General features: G+C 36.2%; 1 protein-coding gene across 1 annotated transcript in view; it reads left to right on the forward strand.

Moving 5' to 3' along the window:
• The first annotated feature begins 1,646 nt into the window (after positions 1-1,646).
• Pka-C3 (Protein kinase, cAMP-dependent, catalytic subunit 3) overlaps positions 1,647-13,485 on the forward strand; it is a 108,588-nt gene continuing 96,749 nt past the window's right edge. Inside the window, exon 1 of the mRNA XM_034972457.2 lies at positions 1,647-2,152. Coding sequence (XP_034828348.1) covers positions 1,975-2,152 — 178 coding nt within the window. The 5' untranslated portion in view covers positions 1,647-1,974. The remainder of the gene's footprint in view (positions 2,153-13,485) is intronic.

A 13,485-nucleotide genomic window follows, 5' to 3' on the forward strand; every position in this document is an offset into this window, starting at 1 on the left:
AACATGACTTTCACATTTAAAGACTCTAAATTTTAGTGCACAATACAAATTTAAACAGTAGATTCGCGAGTGCGTGCTAAAATCACGGGTTTTACCATCTAAAAATTAAATTTAGAAATGTCAAACTGCTTCTGTCCTTTTCATATTACAATAGTAAGAAGAGGGTGCGAATACTCTAAAATTAGGTTGTGCTTAGAATCGGTGCCAGTGTTTTGTTACTGTAAATAAAGTTCGAGCTAAGTTAAGTAGTTTATGTTTGTGTATATTATGTTTGGTTTTAGCTGTAGATATCTATTTATTTCTAGTTTTAAATGAACCACGTATATCGGATATCAGTGATATTAATATTATATTATTCAACTGTACCTAATGTAAGAAAATAATAAAATATGTTATGCTTGTTGCCTAATAATTAACAAACCTTTTAGTTACATTTTTCGTTTTATTTTTGACCTGAATGACTCCCGAAGCCGATTATATTTTTAAAAAAATTAAGAGAGAAAATTGTCTGCTATTCAATCTTATCATCTTGACTGCCTTTTTTTTCTAGTGAAGGGGCCCCAATCTTTGTAGCCTAAGAGCCACATTGATTATTCCACTAAGCCTAAAGGGCCAAGAGTCAATACCCATCTAGCGCATTAGGTACACCAATAGGTAACTGTTGTTTTGAATGTCGCATAGTCCCGGAGCGGGCAAAACAATAAATACTTTTTTATATTGGAATTATTAATTCTAAAAAGAAAAGACCACCATACCGACACGAGTAAGTCAGTAGGTTGTTAAAAATCCGTAGCAATAAGTTTCTAGATTGTGAGTTCATTGATTTTTTGGTTTGTGATGCTCATTATTTTTCTTAAGGTCAGCGTATAACGATGATTTGTACACCAAATCCAAAATGAATAGATGACTAATAGAGATAAATAAAATCAAGATTGGGCGAGTTGTGACGTGATATACGCATATACACTCGCCACTCAGAATCTGTGTTGATGACCAAGACGATTCAACAATCTCTACCTTTAGAATCTGGATGTACACATTTTACCAACTTGGCTTGGCAACTCAGTCAAAATTGGTAAACTTAGGTAGGTAAGTACTTATAGTACCTAGGTACGTGACAGATCGAGGTGGCAATCTCGGGAGGGAACGCCCCGCGCTAATCCGGTGCGAGCGAGCGCGGGGGGAGGGGATGCGCAAGCTGAACTTTTGCACTCCGGCGCCGAATATGCTTAAATATTATAGGTACCAATGTACTCTGATGCTTAAGACGGCCCTGAGTAGGTACCTACTTATTACGTTTAAGCACAGAATATATAATTTAAGTTTCAACGAACTTGTATACTAAGTAATTGTAATTAACTACCTATAGTTATTTCTACGTTTAGAGGTGTGATTTATAGTTCCCCCTTTCGCGTCGTGACCACGGCGATCCACGTAGGTAACTGGGTCGAAATATCAACAATTAAACAATCGTACCTAATTATCGTGGTACGTTACCGCTAACTATGTACTTGCATTATTGTATTAGTAGGTGATATTTGTACCTAAAAATACTTTTATGTACGTATCTCAATTCTCAAACTATGTTTATGATGACAAGATATTCGCGTATTACTACGTTTGATATGAATCTTTGGAACGTTATTCGCAGACCGCTACCGTTGAGCAGTGGGAATCAAACCGCGTCGACGTAAGAACGTGCCACACGTAAATAATTTCGATCGCGCGTTCTTGCACTCGGCGAGTCCGACAAAAATATAAAATCAAACAACTGGACTGAAATAAATCATGCACGTTTTCATGTAAACTGTAAGTGTAATTTGATATAAATCCTGAAATATAATTGGTAAAAATAATACAAAAGTTATTTTAGTTTCAAATAAAAACAATAATGGTTTAAATACGTAAAGCTCCGTTGAGCTTTTGGTGAAAGAAAATCGCGCATCTATAGATATTTCACACGCCAAACTTAAAATGATGATGGCTAGTGCAAAATTAGTGAGGGACTGTAGCTCGGAACTGAGCTCCGACGTGCGGTCTCTTTCAGTAGCATCTTCTACTGAAGAACAAGATTCCACCACCACAGAGTCCGAGTATTCCGAAGAGGAGAAGGAGTATGAATTAGAAGATCTTCAAATTCTCAAAACTATAGGTGAGTGCGATGTTACTTTGTATAATAATATTACGGGTCACTATAAACCTGATAGAACCTACCCATTGTTATCTAATGCCGCATTAACTCACTGCCTGATCCCCAAAAGTGGAAACTTGGAGATAGGTACTAGAAGAAAATTTACTTACCTACTCACAATTCCAGTTTTATAAAAGAGGGCTTTTAGATTTTACATAATAATGAAAATTGATAATAGGTAGGTACCTACTATACTTATCTATATACTGTAGGTACCTAAGCTTGTTTAAGGGATGTCCACTTTCAGCTTATACCTAACTCTTTATAGTACTAAAACACTTTCAGTTTCATATTCCGGAGGTAATTATTATTATAAAGTAGGTAGGTAGGTATGTCATGAAAGTTTTATTTTAGTAAAAAAGCTAGGAATACCTATAATTTCATATAAGATTTTTTATACATTTAATACCTGTTATCTCCCAAAGCCACCATGATCCAAACTTCATAGTCGCTGATCGTTCCTCCCTATGTTGGGGACAATACGCGGAGAAACTTTCAGCTTTTATAAACTAACGAAGGTCTTGCACGCGCTGGCTCTCTCTCTATGATGATAACATAAGCCGCAAGCGAAGGTGAAGTTCTCATATTTGTTTTGTCGTCATAATATATTATAGGCTTAAAATAGTAGGTCTAGGTACTCACTTATCTAGGAATGTTATAAAAAGGATTGATGTTGGAAATTTTAGACACGTGTCAGGTAGGTATTAACTATTTTCCTATCTATACAATACAAATATAATAAAGTTTGAAAGTTTCTGTGGAAGAGACAAATCCCGATACTACAAATCCGATTTTAAAAAATCTTTCACTGATAGATAGAGTAGGCATATCACTGAGTGCTATAGGTTATACATATAATTATCTAAATTACCCATTTAAGTATGGTGGACGAAGTCTCAGGCAAAAACTAGATTTTTCTTTCTATAGAATATTAGTCATGTTAACATTCACCTTTTTCTCCAAATAAGCGTAAAGCGTAAAATTTGTGCTAGGAGCAGGTACGACAATAGTGCAACGGATGCAGATGGTACGAACCGCCAACCTTTCGGAATTCAGTCCGATCCTTAACCGTTGAGCTATAATAAATAAATAAACGTTTATTTCAGACCATTCATAGATCCATTGCTATTGAGCTATTGAGGCTCCACTTCTTTATGCAATTTCTTCTATCGATTAAGAAGCATGACTCCGAATTTTTTTACTTTGGGAGAAATCGTTATTTATACGTTTTACGACCCTTTCGCAAGTTAGCGTCGAAAGTTCTTCGCACCTATCTACAGACAGCAATCTGACGTTGACGGATTATGCAAGTATGGCCATACTTGTATGTATAAAGTAGGTAGGTACTTACCGCAATTTCTAAATTAAAAAAGTCGTGTATCATCACTAGGTAGGTATCTACGCCATAAAAGTAAAGTCTGTACTGTTTAAAAGCGCTAATCTCAAAAATCTCTTAACGGATCACAGCATAACATTAACATTACATATCCGCATGCCACCCACGCTCCCCCGCACTGTGTTAGCGAGAGGGCTGTGCGGGGCGTTCCCTCCCCGATTGCTATCTCGACCTGTCGCGACTATACTTACCTACCTATAAATTCGTACGGTTAGTAGTAGTAGTTCTTTCTTTCTTTCTTTCTAGTTTGTTGCCTTCCATGCCAGGCAAGAATAATTTTTTTTTCATCTACGTATGCCGGGTATCGAACTCGTGACGTATTGCAAGCGTATGGCTTGAGACGCGACTGAGACGTCGTCCTCTACGTCTATATTTCGTAAAGAGAATTTAAATTGAGAACTTTTGGTTAATTTTGTAATCCTCTACCATAGACATAATTCTTCAAAACATAAAAAAAATACTATCACTAATGCTATTTGTATTTTTACAATATTTGTAATTTTGTTACAATCGCACAGAAGAACCACCCGAGTAAAAATGTAGAGCTTTCATTATGAGCCAATCAATGTTTGTTAGTAGGTTTAGGTAGATAGTCAAATATTTTATCTGCTAAATATTTGTGCCTATAGGCAGGTTAGTGGTTTGTAAATACACGATTTTGTATCACTGTCCTTGCTCTAAATATGTCATCGCGCAGTATTGCAAAGCAAGAGGTAGGTATCTAGGTACCTAGCTGCCCCCTCTGACCCAATTATAGCGCGGAGGTACGAGTCAAGGACATTTGAATTATGAGGTCCGTTAATTGTTGTCGTCAGTTGACGTGACTGATAGATACCTATTTTACCCTATTATAAGTAGGTATTTCAAATAATTATATTTCAACGAAGATACTTTGAAAGAAACCACGATTGTGTAGGTAATTATTAGATATAGGTAGGATTTTTATAATCCCGTAGGATCCCTTTTCAGTATTTCGCCCTTTTTCATTTTGATAGGTACCTTTTCCATCCACACTATTGTTATATCCTGATGTAAAATAAATAATATAAATAAATGTGAATAAACTAAGTTATGTAAACTTTCACTAGTGCTAATGAGGTGTAGATAATTTAAATTCGTATTTAAAATAGTGTCGTTGAAACTTGATTGAGTCAAATTTTAACAAAACTAGATTATATATATATTATATCCACTGAATTTTAATGTTGTTTACCATATTTTCTAAAAAAATGATGTTAATGTTTGATTTCACTTTGTTTTTGAATAATAACTTAATTAATAATATTAAGTATAAATGCTAAAGTGTGTGTCTGTCCTTTCACGACTCATCCGTTTAACCGGTTTTGACGAAAGGTAGAAAAGATAGCTTGCCTCCCGCAGACAGGCATAGCCCATAGGCAACGTTTATCGGGGTACATCAAAGAGTCCTCCGGGATTAAAAAAAACCTAAATCCACGTGCACTAAGTCGCGGCCATCTATTTGAAACCTGTCTAGCTTCTTCCTAGTTTGCATGCCGGAGAGGGACATAGGCTACTTTTTATTCCGGAAATTATAAGAGTTCCCACGGAATTTTCAATTTTTTATAATAATTTATTAAAACCTAAATCCACACGGACGAAGTCGCGCATCAGCTAGTACAATACAAGCTAATGGTCGGTCAGTGTTTCTAAAATAATTATTATGTAGCCACTTGCCTAGCAGTAGCAGGATCCAAGAGCGCGCATCAGGGGGCCCCTTACATCCACGGCGTTCTTGGATCCTGGTAAGTGATTACAAAACACTGACCATCCACTAGCTCTTATTCTTGACAGTATTACTGTGGATATAACGATGATCATCACGCCATTCTTCAATTAATCTTTTTTGAGAAAACAATTTTCCACACACTGAAGAGTCGACATCACCATAACGGTTTCTTTTGCTATTTTCGCCACTACTTAAGATATAAAAATACATAGCTAGGTAGGTCGTGATGTATAAATGTGAGTGAACTGAGGTAGACACCTACTTACATGCCGTAATTCAGAGGTGAAAAACAATAGTGCGGATGAAACAGAGCACAAAAACGTCTCTCAGACAGATGTATCTGGTTTACCTATTATCCTCTCGACGCCCCAGTTACAAAGGTAACGACTGTATCACGACTGTGCTCACCTCTCAGCCTCTAGAATGTCTCTTTATGACAAAAATCTTACATTTAAATCTTGATATTATGACTCTGATCTGCCTACTTAAAAAAAACTTTTATTTAACAATAGTTATAACTGGCTTAAGTATACCTTCATCCTCGTGGATTTAGATTTTCTTAATCCTGCAGGAATCTATTGGATAAAAAGTATCCTATGTTCTTATGGCTCCAGTTTTGTGTCGAACGTTGAAATCGGTCGAGTATGTAGGTAGTTGATACTTGATAGGGTAGGTACATTAATGGTCAAAATGTAACAAATATACAAACAGGCAAATTTTTGGATTTATAGTAATGAGAAAAACGTGAAAAAAATTATGGCATAATGCAAATATTATATTATCGCGAAGGAAATATCTAGTTTATATCATATAATATTGTAAAATGTTATTTTATTAAATGGTAGGTTTAGGCACCGCAAAAGTGATGTGAGCTCGAAAATAAAATAAAACGTAAATGAATCTATGCGGAATATATTCTAACCCCCCGTTCCCACTTGTTGTATGTCGGGCCCAGATTTTAATCGGATGTTCCAGTAGCAGAACATTTTATATGAAGCTATTCACACTTGTCGGAAAGCAAAATGTTCTGCCACTGGAACGTCCGATTATCCGGGAAATCCGGGCCGCGGACGAAAAGTTGGAACGGGGGGTAAACGCTATGTGCGAAACGGAATTCTTAATTGATTTTTACCGAGAATCAATCCCTGCTTGCAATTTGCTCGTTGCGTTAGGTATACCTTTAAACCAAATGGTTTTCTAACAGGTTCTGGAGGTCAACCATCAACCACTTCACGTAATACTTCGTCAGATCTAGTTTAGTAGGTAGGTAGGTAGGTATGAGGTAGGTAGATATCTATTATCTAGTACAATTTGTAAGCAGACCCTGAATAAAATACTGCGGGAAAATACACGCAATAAACTATAATAATTATTACTATTCTAACAACAAGTACCTACTCTTAGTATGAATTTGCACATCTCGAAGACGTTATTAGATTTCGACGATCGAAGTACTAACGTCAAAGTAAAGTAAAACGTGGTTGTTAGGTTCGAGTTCTCGAACATCTACCAGTTAGCCTCCGAAGCGGTAACTTTTCGAAATAAAAATCTGTAAAACTGAATATATGCGACTTAAAAAACAAGTTAGGTTTAGGTCAATTATCTCTCTCTGTGCATTGGATATTATTACATATTAAATTACATATAAGGAACACAAAAAAATACTTATAATACAGATAAAAAAAACAAGTAATAATTAAGTAGACCTAGGTCTAGTAGACGTATGAATGGGCAACCCCTGCACTAGTAAACACTGTATTACAGTGGGTTGCCTTCTCCATTTCTAAAAACTTGAATAATTAATGTTATTACAATTTTGTGCGCTAAGGTCGGACATGTTAGACCGGTGTCTATTACAAGTGATAGTGGTGTGTATGTATGCGAGTGTGTGTGTGCGTGTGTTAAGGTGTGTATGTGTGTGTGTTTGAGTGGGTGCGTGTGTGTGTATGTGTGAATGTGTATTATTTTTTGTTTATATTAGCTAGTTTTTTTTATCATATTATTTTAATCAGAAGATCCTCAGTTTCGTTATAATTTAGAGCATTGAGATATTTTATTAATTATTTTATTGTATCCCTCATTGCTGAAGGTCGTGATTCCTTTGCATTAATCACATAATGGTAGTTTTCTTGGGATAATAATGCAGTGGCTTCCCAGATCCTTCCGCATGCAGCTCGACTAATGGCCGAAACTAATAATTCATTAATCAATCATATCTGTCATTTGTTGATAAGTTACTAACAATGTTGCTACATTGTTATTTGTCAAAAATTGTGTGTACCTATACCTATATAATTATATATATTTAGACAATAATACTTATCGACAGATTTCAGATCGGATTAATTATTAAATACGGCTGTAAGAGAATAAGATTTTTACTCGGACGGGCCTGCAAAGTCGGTCACCTGTCCAGTTACTAACTTTAGTCAACGTTGCTTAGCAATCGTAATCAATTGATATGCTTTGTCATAACTAGGCTAGACGTCCCTCTCCAGTTCCATTTTATTTTGATGTTAAAGTGCATACTCGGATTCTATCAACGTTTTCGAGATGTTAAAAATCGTACTAAGGGTTATTCTATTATACGATTCGTGTTTGTATTGTCATTGTCACGCGTGATTAGCAGCATGAATGTGGGTTACTGTATCACGCAAACTTTGGGAGATCAGAAAGCAATACATATTTTGATACAATAGAAATAGACACAACACCAGTGGCGTGCACAGGCCCGGAGCCCCGGGTATGCATGGGGAATGCATCGCAAAAAAAAATTAAAAAATTAAAAAAAAAAAAAAAAAAAATTAAAAAAAAAAATTGATTGATGATACATACTACTTTAAGCCGTGATAGCCTAGTGGTTATGACGTCCGCCTTCTAATCGGTGGTCGAGGGTTCGATTCCGGGCACGCACCTCTTACTTTTCGGAGTTATGTGCGTTTTAAGTAATTAAATATCACTCGCTTTAACGGTGAAGGAAAACATCGTGAGGAAACCTGCATGCCTGAGAGTACTCTATAATGTTCTTAAAGGTGTGTGAAGTATTCCTTTGCGAATAATTTCTAATTTTACGTTAAAGCGAAAAGAAACAAAGTTTTGTCTAAGTACCTTTTGTAAACACACAGCGCCATCACAAACTTCACATGAATAAACTTCCATTTTCCAAATAAGTAATAAGTATTCTATAAATAAACCTTTATACACACTTTTAAAATCACAAAACTAACTGGATTTTATTTACTTCACGTAGTTATATCCACAAAAACTCTATTTTTCACCAAAAAAAAACAAAACACTGCACATTGAACGATTAGAAACAAACAAGATGGAGTAATAAGAGATTTTTATGCCAAAATATACCAAAAATCTCCTTAAAAATTGAATTATTCATAAAAGCTATTATTTATTTGCAGGAAATAGTATTTAATTTTTAAAGAACGATTGCAATTATCAATAAAAGGCATAATGCTTTTAAATCTTTTATTCTTTTAAATAGTACGACTTTTGGTTTATTTATTTGAATTTACGTTAGAAACATAAACTGGCAAGCTTTATCTTAGAATCTAAACCGTACTCAAATTTATGGAAAATAATATCAATAAATTAATTAAATTGAAAAAGTATAGAATTATAATAAATATAGCTACTTATTTTGATTGTACTAGATTAAAAACTCATGTACTTACGAATTTAAACTCCGCGCGGTATTGAACTCTCTTGTGATTGGACAGAAGTCGTGCTTATTTCGCCCGTCAAAAAGGGGTCATTTGACGCACACATTAACAAATTCTAGGAGAAATGTCTCACACATCTAGACCGTAGAGTTGCGTAATATTACTATACGTGTAAGCGTGGATGTGTGAGTAAAAGCACAACTGGATTTTGCCTCTGATGACGCGTCTCGTCGTCCGAGTCATGGGAGAGGACTGATAGTACCGATAGATGGCGTTCACTCAAGGTTCATCGGCTAATGGGCTAAGCTTACACCTACCGCGACCGTGATTGTGATAGTGCTATAATTTTATTGCAAGGCGCGGCGAGCTATTTGATGAATTTTCAATTCTTTTTAAAAAAGATTCCAATCATTTGTAGATTCAAAATGCCAGAGCTTTACCAGAGTAAGCCAGGGTATGCTGAGCTTTTAAGCTTATATACTTTGCACGCCACTGCACAACACCCATCGTTTGTGTTCTGTGAGGTAACGTATCATCTCTCAACCCATACTCGGCCCATTACTGAGCACAGAATTCTTCTCAGAATGAGAAGAGTTTATGCACTAGTCCACCACGCTGCGCAAGTTCGGATTGGCACTCAAATACAAATTTCTTTATTGCGAATCTGGGTAAACAGTGGAGATGTTACAAAAACAAAAAGGTACAGCCAAATTTTGCCTATTAGCATGTACTATGTTATGATATACCATACCAACGCGTACATAGTTTTGATAAAATTAGTCACAAAAATAAAATTGTATTATAAATTTTGTTGGCTTCTCCTTCAATCACGTCGCAACAGTGCAATGGATTAACATGATTTTTTGCATGGGTATAGATAAAGACCTGGAGAGTGACATAGGCTAGCTCAAAAGGATAAAAGGAACCCTTATAGGCGAAGTGATTCTATAAGGGTTCCTTTTATCCTTTAGAGGCGGAAAAAGGTAATCATCAATCGAGTAATATGTATTTTATAACAGTAGTTTTTTCAATTACTCATTGAAAATATATGAAGAACTCTCAGGCATGCACTTCGACAAGTTAGTGATGCGTGTCCGGAATTGACCCCTAGTACCCACGAATAGGAGGCCGAAGTCTCAACCACTAGGCTATCACCGCTCCGCAGATAACGTATGCGCCATACGTTATCTCAGAACATAATTAAACAATGGCATTGTCTCGACAGACGGTCCTAATTGGTACGGTTTGATTAATTGCTCATATCACTGGGTAGGTAAGTAGAATACGTATATACCCGCTCAACGAATCTAGATATTCTATATGTAGATACATATTAATAATACACATCAATATATGTAGGTTGTACCGAATGTGACAAATATTTACAATTTATATAATCCATACCATCCATACTATCTCTGAAAATATGTCTGTCACTCTGTCTGCTAGCCTTTTACGGCCCATCCATTTAATCGATTTTGATGAAATTTGATACAGAGATAGCTGGCATCCTGGTGAAGGACATATAGGCTACGTTTTTATAAACGTTTTTATCCCGGAGAATCAAAGAGTTCCCATGGGATTTTTCAAAAGCTAATTCCACGCGGACGATGTCGCGGGCATCATCTAGAAACCTATAATGACGTTATTAAAAATGCATACTAATTCTGGGAGCCTTTGACTTAGTTCTTGTCAGTCTTTTCGCTCTTTACAGAGCAGTCGTAGTTACCTACTTGAGAAATTGATGTTATTTCACGAGATGTTGTAACAATTATTTCGTCTCGTAAAAGTGAATACAAACTTGACTACTTACGTTAGCCACGTGCAGCATATTATGCCACCGCTCGCGGTTTCCAATGTTTCTACACATTTCTTCTATGTATTACATACAAGGTAGGTACGTAAGGATTAGCGTGAAAATAGAAGTAGGCGTAAATTTTAAGGCTTCGCGAAACCTTACCAAAGTCATGAAAATTAAATTGTTATCACCGCAAATTAGAGATAAGCATTTCATATTCGAATTCAAATTTTTCGCTACGGCATTTTCTACTGTAGTTTTGTCAATTTTCACCTTAAGTTATAACACACTACAGGTAGGTACGTTGAAACTTAAAAGCCTCTCTTTTAGATTTATGCTTCCCTTATCTCGTGTACATTTGTACACGAGATAAGGGAAGCATACTCACAAACAAAGCCAATGCTAATATAATAGCGTAGATCGATTACACGATACTAGGTACAATGTGCGATTATCATATTTCACACATTAGCTACAACTGGAGCAGCGGCGTTTGGTCGGATTTAGAAAAGAAAGTAAGCAAGACAATACGGCGACTGCGGTAGCCGCGACGCGTCCGCATGGAACCGGGCGTATACGTTGTACGCTTGAACGAAATATACACTTTTACGTGCTCTACTATTACATAGATGTAGTTAATTGGTATTTTCTTACTGTGCCATATTGGTAAAATTTTCCGGATTTTATTGAATGATTGTAGCCAAACGATGTTTTTGCTTTTTTGATATATTTTGGGATTCGGACGTGGAAGGATTTCAGACCCCGAAACATTATTGATGCAAATAAACCCTCTAAATAATAGGTAAGTATATAAGAGGAAAAGTTCTGACTCACTGAGTGACTCATCATTAATGCTGCTTGAATCTAGAAAGCTGAAACAGAGCAAAAGGAGCGAAATCGCGGGCGGTCACTACTCACTAGTAATGTGACAAATGGAAAGAATGTAAAGCGTCGTGACCACGTCGTGACCGTCAGCAATAAGGAAAACTCTCAGAAGAGAGTATTTTTGGTTAACGAAGTAAGTATTATTAGTTTTGTTCATGCTAGAGTATGTTAGTTGCTACCTACCAAACATACATAACTCTTGAAAAGAGAAATTGTGGTAGAGAATAAAGAATCTTTTTAATCTCTTATCTATGAGTCCTCTCGTCCTAAATTTCTCAGGGTGCTTGAACACTAAAATCTTCTAACAGTGCCTGTTGACAGTGATGACATAATATGAAACCAATACATGGGCCTCATAAGAAAGTTCAGAGTCCACACAAAGAGCGACGGAGATCGCTATGCTTGGAGTTAGTACTACACGTGATCAAATCAGAAATGAGGAGATCCGTAAGATAACCAGAGTAACTGACATAGCTCAGTAGATGGCGAAGCTGAAGTGGCAATGGGCAATGTACATAATTTTAAAAACCAATAGACGTTGGGGTCCCAAGGTGCTATAATACTCCAATTAAAACTCATAAAAGAGCCCCAAGGAGCCACTGGATTCAGGCGGTGCAAGACCATCGCGGTCTATGCTTGACCTATGTCTAGCAGTGGACGTCTATCGCTTGATAATAATAATGAACTATGAGTAATTTAAAGACTTTAGTGCGGGTGTAGGCTGCTCACGTTTCATGTTAATTATTACACAAATGATACTCGAGACGATAAAGTTGGCTGATAGGTAATCTGCATATTTCTGCGTGACCTGATTCATTGCCTTGGATCTTCAATTCAAGTCACCTTGCACTTTGTTATAGTACCCTTGGCCGATTTCCATGCTCTGTTTACTTACTTATCGTAATTATTATTAGGTATAATAGGTTTGCGTTCAGGAATCGATGTATTAATGTTGCTGAACATACGGGTGATGAACTTGAAAAGGCCACTGCAATTTAATGCATTTTGCATTTGAAGCATTTCTTCCATATTGGTCCGGACATTAGATGTATAGCAGGAGTAGATTTAGGTACGATTTTGATTCGTCAAAATCAAAGCATTTTATTAAATTGGGGACCATTGTAAGTACCTGCACTTTTTGATTAATTTTATTAATTGTTGAATTTGTCAGATAGGTAATTGAAGTAGGTAGTGGTGATAAATAATTACGTAAACTTAAAACTAAAACTGCGAGAGTTCCAAACGCTTCCTCGTCTGAGAAGAAGTCTACAGGAAACAGCTTTGATTATTATTATCAAATTGTGATAATGGACAGGATTGATGACTGCTTGTGCTTTTCGATGCACAGAAGAAACGAAAAAGTGAAATTCGGACCTTCAGAATAGTTCGCACATCCAGTTCTCAGCTTGGGTTAAGGTTACTTACCCAGTGCAACAAACTAGATGCGCTGTCACAACTATATCTTGGCCACAGTTGTCTCAAATAACACTTTGTTTCTACCTATTAGGTATTTAAAGTAGTACTTACCTGGGTTGAGTAAACATTTCTAAATTATAAAACACACCATAAACATACATACATTTAAGAACTTTCTCTTTAACTTTGTAAAGGTCTTCAGTGAAGATTCATATCGATACATAAGAACTTCAGCTACGCTTCAATGTGTCAACCAATTCTATTGTGTTCACCAAGTGTTCACTTTTATAGTGTCATGTCATATTGTCAATTTACCTTTCGACATTATAATTATGGATCTGGCACCAGCATCACGCTCTACTGGTGAACGCAAAATAT

Source organism: Maniola hyperantus, chromosome 1 (genome assembly GCF_902806685.2).
Source record: "Maniola hyperantus chromosome 1, iAphHyp1.2, whole genome shotgun sequence".
Taxonomy (NCBI): Eukaryota; Metazoa; Arthropoda; class Insecta; order Lepidoptera; family Nymphalidae; genus Maniola; species Maniola hyperantus.